Below are 19,229 nucleotides of genomic sequence, written 5' to 3'. Positions count from 1 at the left end.
CTTTATTTGGCCACTGGAAATCTCTTCTCATCATCCCATCTTGTAGATCTTCTTGTTCCTATTCCAACGAGCTATTACACTGAGGTGTTCCATCAAATATTCCCCCCAGAATGCCACCTCAAGCATAATTAATTAAGTTAAGCTCAATAATAGCCTCGTTTTACGGAAGTTGTCAAAATGCAACTAAACAAAGGCAAGTTATGGGGATGATGGAATACGCCAAGCAAATGCCATCGGATACCATGAAACCCCTCAAGACCCCTCCAGGACCCCTGATGATGTAATCTTGCTCCTGTGGCCATCGGATACCATGAAACCCCTCAAGACCCCTCCAGGACCCCTGATGATGTAATCTTGCTCCTGTGGCCTGGCCATCACATCCCCTAGAAATCCATCCTAGTTGTACTATAGAGGAAACTGAAATAGGGACATTACAACTCCCTATGGTCTCGGCCCTACTCACAGCCCTCCCTCTTTGTTACTCAAAATTTTGGTTGTCTCAAATTGTAACCTGTAGAGGTTCTTAACCCTCACTCTGATCTACTTCGCTGCTCTGAAATTGAGGGGCTTGATGAAAGTCTTTCCTCTACTGAAGATAACCTCATAACCCTTGTCCTCTAGGGCTGAAACTGAAACAAGGTTCTTCTTAAGACCTATAACGCAGAGGACATCCTTGATATGATGAGGGTTACTAGACTCCCTCTCCAACCTAACAGTACTTACAACCTTGGTCAAGTACCTACCATCATCTCCTAGCTCAATGTGAAACTACATGTCCTTCTTTATCAGCGTACTAAAATATTCCTTGTTCCCAGTCATATGGCGGGATGCTCCACTATCAATGTATCATATGTTGTTGGATACTAAGCTTGCCATGCAAACTACGAGCGAGAACTCCTCAAATTTGGCACTGAACTCATGCACCTCTGTCGAAGTTGCCACTTGGTCCTTCTTAGACCCTTTCTTCCTCTAAGAACACTTGGTGGCATATTGTCCAAACTAATGGCATTGGAAGCATTTTATCTTATTGAGATCCTTCTTTTCTTTCTTGCCTTTGAAGCTGGACTCGGCCCCTCTTGCACTCTTGTTCTTGGCCTTGCCCCCATTGCCAGTTAGGGAAAAGTTCTCCTCATCGTCATGCTTAACATGAGGTCCAAATCTAGCCTGCCTTCGAATCTCCTCCTAGACATAGTCACTCCACAACCGCTCCCAGTCTAGAAGCTTTTATCTGCCACTCACAACGTCCTGAAAATTATCCCATGATTTGTGAAGCCCTAATAGCGCAAGACTCGCCATCTCTGCTTCAAGTATTGTCTCCCCCACACCAGCCAACTTATCCTTCACCTCAGTGAACCTGGTGAGATAAGAGATTATGGGCTCAGACTTGCCCATCTGGATGTTTCTGAGTTTGTCCTTGAGCACAAGTTTTCTAGACTTGCTTGAGCCTTGGTATAAGCCCAAAATGGTTATCCACATTTCTTTGGCAGTGTTCTTGCCGGAAAGATGTGGTATAATGTGGTCTTTGACTCCTTCAAGGATAATCCTCCTTGCTCTAGCATCATTCTTGTTATGCTGAGCCAACTACTAAGAATTAGTTGGTGTGGCTGGTGGATTCTCCACAAACTCCTTCACAACCTGCTCCTCTAGCACCATAGTAATCCTCTCCTTCCACGAGCAGAAATTTGCTGCTCCCTCCAAACTGTGCTTTGGTCTCAAACCTTGGTAAGACATTCTGCTGATAGAACTCTTCAGAAACTCTAGCGCGTTGGTTTGACTGGAAAATCTGCGCTTTGTGGGTCAAAACCTCTAGGTCGCACTATTAGAAACCCTAGTGCAGCCTTCAACTGTATTGCGCCTTGAACCTGCTCCTGAGGTCAAAACAAGGGTGTTGGTCTTCACTCGGAGACTTGGCTTTGATAACATGTTAGTTTTCCTTTAAAACTTAGCAATCTAATCTGTGAACTATGCTAAGCAAAAAGATGAAAACTGAATTTTAACTTCAATCCACAAATATACTGAGTTTTCTAACTAAAATGCAGCAGAAAATAAGAAACAAATGAAGACAAACACACCTTAAAACTATACACAACAAATTTTACCTAGGAAACCCATAACTGGGAAAACCTGCAAACTCGGTGGCTTTTATTAGGCTGATCAAGCAAAAGTATTGTTAAAAAAATATTACAAAGAAGGGAAAGCTTCCCTTTGCCTCTGTAAATTCCTCAACACACCTTGAAAGTTGACACCCTTGCTCAGCCTCACAGCCCAGTCATCCTGCGCACTGTACAAATCCACACAGCTAAATATGGCCTGAGTACGACCCCTTATGCGCCTTGAACACAGCTTGGCTGAAGTATTATGGATGCTGGATAAGATCTGAGGTTTGTATGCTTCTCTTTCTCCCTTAAACTGCATTGATCTGAAGCCCTAGTTCGCTGAAACCCTAGCCTTAAGTGTTCTCTTCTTGCTGCCTTTTGCCACCAAGTCTCTAGTGCATGAATGAACCAAGTGAGCACCCTTTTTCCTTCTTATAAATCGACCTAGGCCCACTACCGCCACGAAGGGCCGAGATCATTTCACTTTTTGACTATAGGAGAAATTAAATTTCTCTTAAGACAAATGATATGTTAAAGTATAATTGTGCCTTGGTCCACATGTGGGTCCCTCTGCCAAACTTAGCGCACCTCTGACTTTGGTTGAACCCATCCTCATCTAACTCCAGTTATCTGAAGGTTACACCGAACTTTGAAGCCCACTACAGATGTGAGATTTGGTTAGCAGTTAGCAGGTCATTGAGTGAGGCAGAAACTAAGTCGATACAGGGAAGGTTAAGGAAACCACTCCAACAACAGTTGTATACTTGGAATTGGAAAGGGCTACCACAAGCCCCCTGAACAGCAAACACGCTCAGTAGCAGCACAGTAGACAGTAAGTTAATTAGTAGAGTAATAGTAGTACTAGATAGTGCTAGCATAAGGTATAGTTGGAATGTTGGTCTACTAAATAGAGACATTCAATCAGAATTTTGCTGGTGGATTATTGGTTTGATTGGATACATTCACTGTTTGGTTGAAGAATCATATTGACGTGGAAATCTTTTATCTTTATATTTGTGCATGCATAGAAGGTTACCTACTGTTATATGAATGTGCATTGCTGTTACATAATCTTTTCTGATTACATTCTTTGCCATCATGTTATTCTGTCTTTATCTCACATCTTACATTTCTTTGTACTCAGGATATGACATATATTCAAGAGAAAAAAATTCATGGTTTTAAAAACCAACTTAATCTATAACTGGACATTTTAAACCAGCCAGTTGGTTAGGGCCAGGGATCAACCCAGATTGGTGTACCAGTTTTGTACCAAACTAGTACAAACAGGTCCAAATCATCCTATCCCGTCATTAATTGGCCTGTTTTATTTTGCTAATTCTTCCATATTTCAGCGGTGAACTTGGGTATTTTTGCAATTCAAGCCCATGAAGTGTTTCTATCTAAATCGATCTGTTCTTCATGTGTTAGATCTAACACTTCATTGCCTTACTTATGCATAGATTTAGCATGATACCTTAAGCACAATTTAAATGACTAGTGTTAAAAAATTATATGCGAAAATTTGAGTTAACATGTAGGATTTGCAAATCTGATCTGCGATGGCTGATAGTTTTTTGCCTTCATGCTTGACACATCACAAGACATTTCATTTCACATGTTAACGATCTAAATGCATTCCTGGAATTAAATTGATGGCTATAGGTTAAATGACCACCTAATTGAATTGAAGTGTTTCTTTATTTTTGCTGGTTTGTTCAAGGGTTTAGCCTACTCTGTGCCAGGCCTTGAACCTGACTAGTTGTTTGCAACTAAAAAAATGCATTTAGGACTATTTCGGTTTGAATCTGATCTGAATTAATTAAAGTATAAATTTGATAATGAAGATGACTAAAGGACCCACTAAATTGTGTCAAAAATTCATGTATCACTCACTGTTCCATGAGGGTTTTTTCTAAAGGATTGGCAGAATCTCTGAAATGATGTTTCATATGATCAGTAGGGCAGAAAAGAACATAAGTACATCTCTGGTTATAAGTTAATTGGTTAAATCTGATGACAGCTGGCAACCTAACTTTACATATGGCATGTAAGTGACCTAATAGATAAAAACACATGCATTCGATGCATTTGGTGTAATGGTTCATTTTCATCAAGGACAATTCTAATGAAAAACAGGAACTTCCAATCACATAGCATCTGCTGGTTATGGATTAAAGAAGTTTGAACTTACTTGAATGGATTCACTACGTTGTCACACAAATGCCATTTGAAGAGTAATACTTGATTTCTTTACAGCATTCACTTCACTGATGTTTTGAATGTCACAGTGGCTCAGTTTGAAACTAATAGCTCTCATATTTGGCTGAATGATCTAATTAATACATGTTTTGAGAATGAAATTGGCAAGAAATCCTGGCATGACAATGTTATAACATCTTATATTTACATAATCACTTTTGGTGAGTAACATCTTAAACATATTTTCTCTCTAATGGTTTGGAATCGTAAAAATATTTTTTTTCATTAAAAATTAATTTTTTTATGGATTTTTTTAAAACCAGTTCATTGAATCCAAGTTGATCCAATTCCAAGTTAAAATCCTGTTTGATCGATGGCCAAGTCAAAGACCAGTTCTGAATTTTAAAACTATGGATATTTGCTACAATATTTTATTGTCTTGTCTTATAAGTTATTTTAGATCTGTATTGGTCAAAGATTAATGACCATCTGTCTTACATTGTAGGAGATGTCCTTTTTAAGTGGGAGTATACTTCTGTTCTATAGACATTTTGCTGGTATGGATTATTGCTAGCAATTCTTGGTGAAGGTATCATTGTTCTATCTCCTTCATTTTTCTACTTTCATAAGCCATTACATTTCCATTTGGACAAATACTGAACTTACAACTTTTCCAATTGCACCAGTTTGAGGGATCCTCCAGCATTAGGGCTGGTCCTTCCATTTATCTTTTCAATAAGAGGCTGAAGTACTGTTTATTTTATGGCAGTAAAATCATTTTGATTTTTTTAGGAGCTCTAATAGTGGTTGCATTTTGAGAGAACTAAGCTTCAAATCTTCTCAAATCCAGCAGCTACCAGGATGTCTTGTATTTCTTGGATGATTCTTGAGGTCCTCTGATGTTTGTTAGCTTTGAATTTTGGGGGATCAACTGGCATACCTGTTTTCTAAGACAAAATTTCATAGCCATTGAACTTCCTTTCAGAAGAAATCACATGCTCATCTACAACTTTTTTCCTTTTTTAACTTTTGTTTTCTTGTCCAGGGGTTAGGGAGCAGGAAATGCTTGGAGAGGAGAAGGGAAGGAAACACGGAGAAGTTCTATGAATATAAAGAAGTGGTATGCTCTGTTCAAACAAGGATCTTCTAATGATGTAGCATACAGGTTTGAATTATATCAAAAAGTTTATCAGAATCCAGCTTCAAAGATACCTACCATTAAGTTTCCAAACAAGGGTTATAATGAATCCTATAGTGCAAAAGAATACCTCTCTATTGATTTCTCCTGCCATTTTCACAGCCACCCAGAAATATAGGCTTTACAAGTTTGCTCTGCAATAACAAGGAAGTTAGAAAAAATAATACCATATTAGAAGCATGCTAAAAAGTTCAAGCACATACTAAGGAACTCACAAAATAGTGGTATCAATAACAACTCAAATGGTTACATTTGAAAATTTATCACAGCAAAGGCGAGCAATTATGGTATCAAGAAAAACTCAAATGGTTCCATAAATTTGAGAAATTATCACAGCAAATGTGAGCAGTTGAAAGAACATTTTACTTGATTTTAGGTCATTGCATAGAGCAAAATTACAAAATAAACAGAAATACTCTCTGTTCAATTAGGCATTTACAGTAAGATATTGAGATGAATTAAAATACAACCACTATTTTGCCTAGCTTACAATGGACTTAAGTGAAACTGCTGTTAATTTTTCTTAGGGCTATATTGTTCTTTGCTTTGATAATTGCATTTCTTTGTTAAAAGATTTCATTCACCCCATAACATTATTCAGATTTACATCATTATTCAGCAACATATGCAATTATATAAAAAGAACAATATCGGTATCATCAATGCAGCGGAACATAAAGAACAATAGAAGAAAAGCATTCACACATAGACACCAGGATTGGTCGGAGACCAGGGCAAAACCCACTATGGGGAAAACCCTTTCAAATTCTTCTTCCTATTAGATTGTCATCGAATGATTCAGCGAAAGAGAGTAAAATGATCCATATCTTCATCCATACAACTATCCAGCAAAAACTACTACATCTTTGTAGGCCGACTTCATCCTTGTAGGCCAACTTCATAGTTGTAGGCCGACTTGTCTTCTCACAGACCAACTTGGTCTTGGACGGAGAATTTTGACTCTTGACTCATAATAAATTCTTCTTACATGACACAAAATACCCAATAGGGTCTTAGTACATATGACAATGACTCTTTCACCTCTAGACTCTAAACAAAAATCTAGAAGCACACAATGAGTACTTGACCTAAAACAAATTTGACCTAGACCATGAAACCCATGCTGTAAAATAATAATAATTTTCTTCTCTTTTACATCAAATACACAAATCAAGATTACAATGACATTATGAAGACCGAACCTAGTTACATATTTCAACACTCCCTCTTAACTAGGGAGGTATTGATAATACATACAAGGTACATGGACATTCTCATACTGAAGAATTCTCATAAGAGTCGGATTGGTAATTAGCTATCTTCTCAGCTTATATCAGTGCATCTCATCATATCAACTAGCATTGTCATATAGCAAGGCATTGACTAACAACACCATCTCTCCATTAGATTAGAGCACAATGTTGGAGAGACAAATGATTTATAGACACCTTCATACCCCATCTGGATGTTCACAAGGTATGTCCTTTTACGACCATTCCTGTCTTGGGTTTCCACATCCTCAAGGAATTTCCTCTTTGACTACTCTTGCCTATTAGATGCCCTACCTCATCCTCAAAGAGTATCGGTATCAGTCTCAAATGCTAGATTAGGGTGATTTCTCTTTACTTGATAACTGCTTGTGATGTTCTTTTACTTTAACTTGTAGTACTTGTAATTAGCTTCTTTTTTACTTGATTATTATAGTGTTCTTATCATCAAACAACTACCAAACTATGAAAATCAATAGAACAAGAGGACATAGGATATAGGCTACTAGCCAGGGCCAAAACCTCTCCTAGAGAGGAAAACCCACAAAAAATTCTTCTCTTCTTATAGAATCTTCAAATGACAAATTCCAAGACCTTTAGACTCTAGACCAAGACCCCTCCAAGACCAAGTCAACCTTCCCTTTTGATGAACTTCTCTTTCACAAAGTCAACCCAAGTCAAACACTTCTTCTTTTGCACAACTTTGACCCTTGCAACAAATTTCAGCTTCTTCAGCAAGTTTGCAACTTTTTCGACCCTCTTGCAATTTCACACGTGTGAATGATTTTAGGGCAGACTTGAGTCCTTTTCTCCTTCGCTTGGTTTGCTCTTCTTCTTAGATACTGGGCCTCTTAACTTGTTTTTCTAGCAACAATATCTCGGCTGCTTTGGTGAATTCTTTACTATAATCCTTGTGACTTCAGGAACACTAGCTGCAGCCCGCACGTGTGAGAGGATAGACACAAACATTTAGATCGACAACTTCGGTTCTCCTTCCTTGAGTTCTTCTCTCCTTCACTTGTCCTTCTTTATCTCCTTCTTGTCCTTGTGATCAAACTTGCTTGAGTGATATTCAAATGAGGTTAAGTTCCATCTTATATATAGGCTTCTTGTGAGGCTCAAATAGCCCTAGTGAGGTTGACTTCATCTCTGTAGGCCAACTTGTCTTCTTGCAGGCCGACTTGGTCTTGGAGGGAGACTTTTGACTCATAATAAATTCTTCTTACATGATACAAAATGCCCAATAGGGTCTTAGTACATATGACAATGACTCTTTGACTTCTAGACTCTGAAAAAAACCTAGAAGCACACAATGGATGCTTGACCTAAAACAAATTTGACCTAGAGCATGAAACCCATGCTATAAAATAATAATATTTTCTCTCTTCTCTTTTACATCAAATACATAAAATCAAGATTACATAAGACATTATGAAGACCGAACCTAGTTACATATTTCAAAACATTCCTTGAGGACAAGGGTTATGAGGTCATTTTCAGTAAAGGAAAGGCCTACCTCAAGCCCTTAAATTCTAAAGCTATGAAGTAGATTGGTGTGAGGGTGAAGAACCTTTACAGGCTACAGTTCGAGACAATCGTGGCCTTGAGTTGCAGCAAGGAGGATCGTGAGCAGGGTCGAGACCTTGGGGAGCTATAGCACGAGCATATGGGCCATTTACACCATGGAGTGTTGAAAATCCGCAGGGAGATAACCACAAGGTTGCCACAATGCAACACGAACCAACATGACATGTGCAAGGGTTGCACACTTGGCATGTATGCCAATACTTCCTTTCCCACCAGTGAAAATTGAGCCAAGGGCCTCTTGGACTTGGTTCATTCAGACGTATGTGGTCCATTTTCTTCTCCATTCCTCACGGGATACAGGTATTAGGTCACCTTCATTGATGACCATTCAGGGAAGATGTGAATCTTCTTCATGAAGAAGAAAGACGAAGTGGTCTCAAAATCCCAAGAGTTGTAAGCATCGGTGGAGAACCAAACAGGAAATAAGGTTAAAGCACTAAGATCTGATTATGGAGGGAAGTACATCTATAATGCCTTCAATGATTTTTGTGCCAAGGAGGGCATCAGGAGAGATCTCACCACACCCGATAACCCTTAACAGAAAGGAGTGGCAAAGCACAAAAACAGAAGTATTATTGGAGCATCCAGGGTCATGGTGCATGACTAGACTACCATTATTCCTTTGGGCAGAGGCATGCAACACTACAATTTATTTACAGAACAAGAGTCCACATAAGGTACTTGGACGACTTACCCCAGAGGAGGCACTCACCGGCAAGAAGTCGAATGTCTCACACTTCTGAATTTTTGGTAATGCAGTTTACTACCATGTGACCTCAGAGAGTCAGAAAAAGCTAGAACCTACAACAAAAAAAAAAGGAATTTTCGTGGGCTACAGTGAGACATCCAAGGCATATAGGGTGTACGTACCAGCACAAAGGAATATAGTTATTAGGCGTGATGTCAAGTTTGAGGAGGAAAGGGCTCTTATGAAGTCCTTAAAGCATGAGAAAATTATAGCACAAGTGGAGGAGTTGTTAGCTCCTAAGCAGGAGGCTTAGCCAACCCCTCAAACCACATCACAACCAGTTGTTGAACAAGTCATACAACAGTCAGATGGGGAGGTTGTGCAGGAGCAAGAGGAGAGAGAGGAGCAAGCAAGGCCCACTATAGCAGTGACACCTAGTACAGCCAAGAGAAGGCCAAGTTGGGTTGATAAATTAATTCAAGAAGCTCAGGACAAGGTAGTGGCACCCAGCTCTACATTCAAATAGAGCAAACAACCTTAGAGATATCAGGTTTTATGGCCTTGATGACTGAGGCCATAGACACAGAAGCCTTCTGGCTATCCGGAGGCAGCCTCTCAACAAGTTTGGCGTGATGCTATGGTGGAAGAGTACTCTTCCATCATGCAAAATGATGTCTGGGAGATCGTGCCAAGGTCGGAGGGCAGATCTGAGATTGGATCCAAGTGGGTCTACAAGATTAAGCAAGCAGCTGACGGGAGCATGGAGAAGTACAAAGCCAAATTCATAGCCAATGGGTTTTCTAGGGTGGAGGGAATTGACTATGATGAGACTTTTTCACCCATGGCCCATTATTCATCTATCATGACCATTATAACACTTGCAGCTCAGATGGGGTGGAAGTTCCACCAGATGGATGTGAAGAATGTCTTCCTCAATGGTGTTATTGAGGAAGAGATTTACATAGAGCAACCAAAGGAGTTAGAGGCACATAGCAAGGAGACGCATGTGTGCAGGCTCAAAAGAGCTCTTTATGAGCTCAAGCAAGCCCCACAAGCATGGTATTTGCGTATTGACAGCTATCTTCTAGGATTGTGCTTCACCAAGAGTGAATTTGACCCTAACCTATACTACATTATGGTTGGGGGGCAACTTCTCATTATTGTGTTGTATGTAGACGACCTCATACTTACAGGGGATGAAAAGCTCATTAGTGGCTGCAAGAAGGATCTCGCAGCAGAGTTTGACATGAAGAATATAGGGCTCATGCACTACTTCCTTGGGTTGGAGGTTTGGCAAGGAGATGGATAGATTTTCTTGACACAGGGCAAGTATGCTCTAGAGATTCTCAAGAGGTTCCACATGCAATATTGCAAACCCATGACCACGCCTCTAGTGACGAACTAGAGGAAGATAGATGCTAGCAGAGCAAAGCGAGTGGATGCTACTCTCCACCGATCGTTGATGTATCTGAAGAACACACGACCTGGCATTTGCTATGCAGTAAACCAATTGAATCAGTTCATGGTAAAGCCTACTAGAGTACACTAGGTTGTTGCTAAACATATTCTTAGATACCTCAGGGGCACAGTGGATTATGGGCTGATGTATAGACAGGTTGATGGAGTGATGTTGGAAGGCTTCACTAATGCAGATTGGACAAAGGGTTCCACGGACAAAAAGAGTACTTCAAGTTGCGTCTTCAATGTTGGGTCAGCAGTTGTTTCCTAGTTCAACAAGATGCAGAGATCGGTGGCACTGAGCTCAACAGAGGTTGAATACATGCCTGCCAGCTTTGCAGCTTATGAGGACATTTGGTTGAGGAAGTTGCTTGCTAGGCTCTTCCATCAAAAGTTCGACCCTACAGTCATTCACTATGATAATCAAAGCTGCATCAAGCTCTCAGATAATCCAGTGTTTCATGACCGCTCCAAGCACATCGAGATTAGGTATCATCATATCAGGGATTGTGTTCAAAGGGCCAAGGTCAGACTTCAGTAGATTCCTACAGCATAGCAAACAGCAGACATATCGACTGAGGCTTTTCCTAGAGAGAGCTTTGTCTATTTCAAGGACAAACTAGGTGTTGTTCAGAACACCTTCATCTCTAAGAGGGAGTGTTAAATGAAGTTAGAGGAAGGGTTCTGCCATATTTAGCAAGTGCACTAAATTTCGTGGAGGGACCCACAAGTGGGGCCAAGGCACAATTTACCTTTTTCTATTTTTTTTTTACTTAGGAAAATTTAAAAATTTTCTATAGTGAAAAATTAGATCAATCTCGGTCGTACAAGGAGATCTAATCTCAGCCATTCGTGTGGGCCCAAGTCAAATTCTAATAGAGAAAATAGGCACAAAACTTGGTCATTATGCAAAAGACATCTTGGTGCTCAACTCGAAGAGAGAGAGAAGGATTCAACTTAGCGCTAAGGTTTCAGATTAGCGTGAAAGAGGCAGAGAGAAGGTCGATTCAGCAAGAATCACTTCCAACCATTCACATACCTCTCCAGGGGCCAATATAATTGCGAGAAGGAGGTCGTACAGGGAGTTCGAGTCTTTACCAATACGCAGAAAAGAGGCAAAGTGTGCTTGCAGTGTGCATACATGATACAACTGAGTAGAGGGCTTGCGGAGAGAGAAAGGGAAGTTTTCCTTCTTGGATGTGATCTTTTCCTTAAGCAGATTTTGCTAAGTTGAACAATAAAACACCAAGATTGTAGATTTTCCCTAGATTGGGGTTTCCTGAATAAATTTATTGTGTATTGTTTTTATGGTGTGCTTGTCCTCATATATTCCTTTTGTTTTCATGCTGCGTGCAAGTTAGAAAACTCAGCATATTTGTGGGTTTAAAGTTAAAGTTTAGATTTTCATTCTTTGCTTGGTGAAAATTCACACATTAGTTAGCCGGGTTTTAGGAATCTAACATTCTATTGCATATTTTTAATCTAGAAGTTAAAGATACTAGTGATTTTATTTTTCAGTAAATCAGTTATTATTTCGGTAAATAAATAATAAAATGGGGATAAAATAAAATGTCATGAGAAAATAAATCTGGCTGGTATTAGAAATTTAACTTGATCTAGGGAAGCCTCTAGTCTTTGTCTAACTCACCTCCTTTCTCTATAAAAGTGTTGCTCATGTTGTACAGGTTGTCATACCTATTTGGGAGGACACTTATCTTATGCCATAATATGGACTCACCATCCATGTTTTGTCACACTTTGGCCATGGACTCTTGGAGATGATGCTATATTTGCTCATGCATTTTCACATTTCTCAAGGTAGTCTCACAAATCCCAAGATTGTTTGTTTCTTGAAGAACTAATCACATCCTCTGAGGCACAAATGGGCTACTTATGGATGCATGGCCATCATTTGCATATGCCACATTGAGGTCCCTAGAGCACTCTCTCATTAGATCATCTTTTGGGCTATTTTACACATGATTTGAGGGCTAACCCACACATGCGGATATTACGATAGTGATGGGGCGTTTTTGTTGATTGGAGTCAGGAAGTGTTTTGCTTGTCTAAGTGTTAAGACTAGCAGAAGAATATAGAAGACTGTCACTTTAGCAAAATATTAATTTATTTAACTATACCTAAATTTAGACTTAAGAAAAAGTAAAAGTTCCTAAGTTAACTTATGATTTAATCTCAACCATTGATCACAATTTAATCTCAACCGTTGAGGAGGAGATTAGGGTTGAGGTCCAAATTATAAGAGGGGATAGAGTGACTTGGTGGCAAGTCAGTTGAGCATAAGTAGGTGTGAGAGCAACAAAGGAAGAGCGAGGGTTTCAGCAAATCACAACATCCAAGCAAAAAAAATAGAGTGAAGTTCGAGCCTTTACAAACTAACGCAGAGGTCTATTAGCACGTGTTAATCAAAATGTTGGTCCGCGCAAGAATTTCACGGATCCAATGCGCGGGAAGGTAATCAATTTAGCTGGAGAGTGAATGAGTATTTTTCTTGTGATAAATTGGTAAGTTTCTCCCTTGTTGTAATTCTCAAAAGAAAATGTTTTGTTGCTGAAAAATAATAAAATACACATAGCGTTGCAGGTTTTCCCCAAAGTTGAAGTTTTTTGGGTATATCTTGTGTTCTATGTTTGATGTGTTTGTCTTCTAAATTATTTTACGATGTGCATATTAGCTAGGACACTCAGTGTATTTGTGATTTAGGTTTCCAAAACATCAATTGTTTATATTTTTGGGATTTTACAGTTAGAAATTGCAAACCAATTTACTAGGTTTAAGGAAATCTAATAGTTTTATGACTTTATGTGACTCGGAGAGTCACTTTCAAGTTTCTATGCCTTCTAGAGGATCTTTGCTTGAGATGTGGACATGGTCACATCTTGGAGGCACCTTTTGGTCACTAATGAGAACATTTAAAGGAGTTGTACAATTCATGGGATATTTTTCACTCTTTCTATGAGGTCATTCCACATAAGGTGGTTAGGCATTGGACTTTTACTGGCTTAGGAGGCATCTACACCATGTTTTGAGCCTTGGATTATGCTTTTTCAATGGAACGTCCACTCTCTTGGAGTATTTTATGTATATGTGGCATCATTTACTTGCTTTTGACTTAGTCTCCTTATTAATGTGGATGACAAGTCATTTTTTTGTAATTCTCCTAGAATAATTTTAGGGAGAAGGAAAATAATATGTATATGTGGCATCATTTACTTGTTTTTTACTTAGTCTCCTTACTCATGTGATAACAAATCACTTTTTTGTAATTCTCCTAGGATAATTTTAAGGAGAAGGAAAATAATAAAGAATGATAAGGGATTAAGAGCCTCATATATAAATAAAGGCTCTCCTCTCATTCCAAATTATTATGAATTGTTAGATATCATTTCAAAATAAGACTTGTTGAAGATCTACCTATTGGAGGTTTTGGTGTCAATTCTTGGAGCTCTCCCTTTCTTGGTTGTCTTCTTGGTGCATAAAGGATTTGTTATGATAGTTCAAGACTATAACTAGCTTTCTAGATCAAATGATATCCAACAATTTGCAACGATTTGGAATAAGAAGAGAACCTTTATCTATAGATGAGGCTCTAATTCCTTCTCATTCTCTACTAACTTTCAAGATCAACCCATTTGAGGTGTAATTCTACCACTTGGAGGGAAACATTTAGGGTTTATTCTCTTCCATCTTCCTTTGTTGGTTTGGTAAGTGCTCAATCTTCCATCTTTGACAAGGTTTGTAAGTATTTTATTTGAGCCATAGTTGATCTTCTTGGTGAAGATTTTTCCCTTGAGGATCTTGAATAGATAAGAGATTGTTCTACCTTAGGGTTCCAATCTCTTACTCTAATCCTTAAGATAGGAGTGACCAATTCTTAGAGGGGGATACATGTTGACCCCATAAGCCCTAATTGAAGAAAGGGTGCTTGTGTTCTCCCAACAACCAACCAAAAAATCCTAAAAAAAGAAAGAGAAATGCATTGGTTAAAACTCAAAGAAAAATATAAATTTAGATTTATTTTGTTGTCTAGTGCAAATTTAATGATTTATTTTATTTCCTACACATTTTTATTCAATGGTTTGTGTTCAATTTTTTTATCTTAGAAGAGAAAATGGCCCTATACATTTTGCTTATTTAAGGTGTTTATGAAATCTGAAAATTAAATTGCAGCAATAGAAATCAGATTTGGTGAACCTAACGCTAGGGTTTGGTGCTTGAAAGTATATCCTTACTCATACCTAGCCTGTATTTCATTTATAGATTGTTTCTACAAGTTTACCTTACATATCTAGTGGTGAATGTAATCTCTTATGTGCTTATAATTCCTCCTCTTTTATTTCAAGATTTTATTGGTGAATTCCAAGTGCTCATATTAGAAACCCTAGGCGGATTCACCTTCTACTTTAAAATTTCTTCTTCAATTAATGATTAAAAATCTCTAGAACTTGTTTTTAACAGTTGTTGGGTTGTTGTTGTATGGTATATATCTTGCCCAAGTGGAAACATCCAAGGCATATTGACTTGCATTGCAAAATCTGTCTTAGGTGGTCTTTTAATGCCCAAAATATGAAATTTCTGTGATTTTCATCATATAATAGATTTAGAAGTCAATGACAGCCACTTGTCCTCTTTTCAGCATATAATCAATTGGTAATCATAGCACACATTGTACCATTGATTCATGCTTGTTAGCATCATTCTTGTGCCTTAAAATAGCTTGAATGAGGCCTGGGCATCTCTTGAAGTTTCACTTGTTGATTGATAGCCTTTAATGAAAATCTTTAGTTAATACTGTTATATATCTCATATCAGATTTGGCATGCACACATCCACTAGTTCCTGACTCTCCTTCAACTGAATCTACTTGTGATTTATGCTTTTGTCTCTAATTTTTAATCCCTTTGAAGCATTTAACTACTTACTGGAATCCGTGTGTGTTGTCTTGTCACACACACATTAAAGTAAATCACAAGCTTGCATGGTCGTAGAGTTTTATCTTCATAGATTTGGATACCCCGCTTGGCTTGTAGGAGCTGGCCTAAAGTGATGGGGAAATAGCACTGAGGTGATAGTGGTGCATTTCCCATTTTGTTGCCCTAGTTAGCACCTGTGTTGGGACTCTTCACAAGGGTGCTCGTTGAGACCATAACTGGGCATTTCAGAGTTGTCAAAATTTCAGCAGAGCTGGAGAAGTACTGTATTTGATAGATGATCAGCTGGATCTAATAACTCAGCTTATCTAATGGCATTGACGCTTGTGAAATATGCAATGGACAAAACTGTCCTAGAATACATATTTTTGGGGACTCTGCTTTGGTAATAAATTGAATGGCTGGCACTTCACTTCTTCAAAATGTTGGGCTCAGTCCCCTGGAAGACAATTTAAAAGAGATAAATTCCAGATTTGACTTCATTTTTTACACTCATGTATTCAAGGAACATAACACAGTGGGTCCCTTTCAAAAGATGGTCAATTCTTAAGTAAATGCCAGATAACCCTGATTGAGGTCAGAGAGGGTTCCTCTATTGCCACTACTCATACATTCTCTTACTATATGTTTTGCATATGTTTCTCTGTATTTCTGGGAAGATTTTAAGCTTTATATTGATGTTTTGGACGAAAACTATATGGCTTACTATATCATGCATAAAAATATTTTGCAGACAGTCTTGTAAAGCAGAGAAGAATATTTTCCTCTCAGTTTGTTATGAATCCTTATGGACCAAAAACTTATTGATTACAGTCTTTTGGTGACCTTCAGTTTGATGGAAAATGCAGGAGGACTCTATGGAAGTGCTCTTTGCAGCTGAAATATGTAATTTCATTCCGATTATCAATAAAAATTATGTTTTCTTTGTCGAAAACAAAAAAAGATATTTATATTAATGTCCAACGAATGACCACAAAGCTGGTCAACAGGATTCAAAAGTACAGACAGTGTGAATACAGATTTATCATTCAACAATCAAACTTTTATAAAGTGCCTAAAGCTTCTTCAAAGATTAATATATCTAAGATTAGCGGAATCACTAAACAACATCATAAAAATATAAGAATAGAATAGTGTGCATGCTTCTATTCTATGGTTATCCCTCTATCCCTGTAACCTAGAACTGAAAACTTTAGCATTTTCAGGAGGAGATCACATGTCAGGTCTAACTGAGAATATGTAGTTGTACAAGAACTAACTAACAAACCTACAGATGTGAGAAAGAAATTAACCAGAAGTATATAAATGATAAAGAAAGACAAGATAATTTTATTGATATCCAACAAATGACCACAAAATAACAAAAATAGGTCAATGGGATTGAAAACTTGAAAAGTAAAACCAGGATCTTAAAGTGCAATGTGGCAGTGGAATAGCAATTCCTGGAGCAATGCCAAATCAGAAGGCCTAAGCTTATAATTGATGGCTAATCAGCTAGCTAATAAAAATAAAAAGGAAGCATAATAAGTAAAGGTACACAAGAAAAAGATGCAAAAAAGCTAGAGTGCTTTAAGACTCAATGCTGATCAAGATAATATATTAGAATCAATTGGCCTATCTAGTTCTTGCAATAACTGTCCAAATAAAAGACAATAAAGTTATATTGCAACAGAAAAGATGAGATTAATTAAGATGTAAAAGATGCTAAAGATATCCAAAATAGAATATCACCCTCGTGGTCTATTCATCTCAGTAAGTTTTAAAATGAATTCTGTCATAACCCTAAAGATATCCCAGATAAAAATACCACCCTCGTGGTCTATTCATCTCATTAAGTTTTAAAATGAATTTTCTGGCATAACCCTAGTCGATATTGTTCAAAACTTGGCCCAACGTAAGTCAATGAGTCAAAGTCTGTGACATTTGGAAAGAGAATATAGACTGGCAGCAATCTGTCAAGATTGAATCTGTTGAATATGGCCTAGTACACCCCATTAATCATCAGCACACTCTGCATTGGCATTTGACAGCAATTTTTGTTATACCTAGGACTGATATGTATTCAAATAGTCAAACTTCTCAGACGGAAACCAGTCATTGCTAAGTTTGGTCTGCTGTAATCATACTTGGGCTTTGTTTAGACACCAAGGACACCAAGTTTGAAGAGGAACTCTACCACGAACCAACACAGAGGATGCAGGTTTGATTTCTTGACTAGTCTAGACTCTATATTACCCTTTTAATATGGATCTAATGCCAATTTCTACATTTTTTTTCCAATCTGTACTATGCTGGTCTTTAGTACATATAGGTTACATCTTTGAGTTCGGGGTCCATGTAAATTCCTGCCACCAGACATTTTTAGGATGATTGCAAGTCTTGTATGAGCTGTGTGATTGCTAATCAGCACATAATATGCAGAAATATATGAACTTCAATTGCTGGAATGTACCCACTAATGCTATTCTTACATAATGATATGCTAAACCCCAATCTGGGATGAAAAGGCAGGAGCAGAGGTCGCATTGTCTCTTCGAACCCTCGACAACACCTAAGAGATGGAAAGGCAAGTGCAGAGGTCCTTGTGCATATAGAAACCATTCACAGTTATATATTCAAAAACTCGAGACCAACTACCTGTGTCTATGGGTTTTAACCAAAAGGCTAGAGCAGAGCATTTTCGTAGAAATTCAATCCACTGTCCTTAACAGACATGATCAGTTGATAGTAATTTGGAAGCTCTGCAATGTTTAACCGAGAATAGTATCCAAATGAATGTTATTATCCTGCTGACAGTCTGCTTCTTTAGCCTTTGGTAGTGGTTAGAATGGCATAATTCTTCGTTAACTCTTGGTAGTGTTTAGCATGGCACAAATCTTGAGAAAGTATGTAGTGGAAGTTAGCAGGAAAGCTCTAGCAGTTGTTGGCTTGACATTTGGAATGAAATGTTAGCAAGTTCAATAAATTGATTCCTAACCAAGGAATAAGGAAATGGATTGCGTACGGTAGCAAAGTTATCGAATTAAAGAGGTCGCTGTATCCACCCCACAATTTTGTGTATAAATAATGCAGAGTGATGCACTGGTTTTAGACATAGAATGCAGCAATTCTGGGTTGACCTCAGTCTATGGACGTTTTGGGCATTGAAAGCCTGTCAATATAAGAAAAAAAGACATCCACAATATATCGCACAGCAAAAAAGACGAACGGAAATTTACCTGCGAAGTCTCGAACGGAGAATGCCCGAAAATCGCTTGATCAGAACTCGGATGTCGCGAGTTTCAGAGTTCAAATCGCAACTCCACTTTTGGCATCAGGCGGTTTTCATTCACCATTTAAAGTATCTCCGCTACAGCACCGTTAGGGAAAAAAATTGTTTGAGATATGTCCCTTTAAGGTGGACTGATATGGGGTTAAGGTGTAATTTCTATGTGGTGTTTTTTTTTTTTTTTGGAGTTGTCTATAATGTGATTTTTTGGAGATTCCGGTGACGGCGGAAGAAATTGAGGTTAAATCTTGATTTGTTGCAGTTAAAATGGTTTTTTAACTGCATATTTGGATCAACACCCTCGAAAACCTCTGGTGACGGCGGAAGAAATTGAGGTTAAATCTTGATTTGTTGCAGTTAAAATGGTTTTTTAACTGCATATTTGGATTCAACACCCTCGAAAACCTCTGGGACGCTTTCATTGAGTAGAAACTAGCTATCAAACTTGCGATTCCAATAAATTCCTACCTGATTTAGACCGGAAAAACCGGCCGGAAAGGCTTTCAAAAAGTCGC

The 19,229-nt window shown here is 38.2% G+C and overlaps 1 protein-coding gene across 1 annotated transcript in view; it reads right to left on the bottom strand.

Moving 5' to 3' along the window:
* The window catches only part of PFD1 (PREFOLDIN 1), a 117,241-nt gene extending 98,404 nt beyond the window's left edge, over positions 1–18,837 (bottom strand). The window contains 2 exon segments of the mRNA XM_089374164.1: positions 5,567–5,630; positions 18,665–18,837. Coding sequence (XP_089230290.1) covers positions 5,567–5,590 — 24 coding nt within the window. The 5' untranslated portion in view covers positions 5,591–5,630; positions 18,665–18,837.
* Between the last annotated feature and the right edge of the window lie 392 nt (positions 18,838–19,229).

The sequence above is a fragment of the Pinus tabuliformis genome, chromosome 8 (assembly GCF_031772625.1).
Source record: "Pinus tabuliformis cultivar Carrire ecotype Pingquan chromosome 8, CPIR1, whole genome shotgun sequence".
Taxonomy (NCBI): domain Eukaryota; kingdom Viridiplantae; phylum Streptophyta; class Pinopsida; order Pinales; family Pinaceae; genus Pinus; species Pinus tabuliformis.
This window is presented reverse-complemented; position numbering and strand designations above follow the sequence as displayed.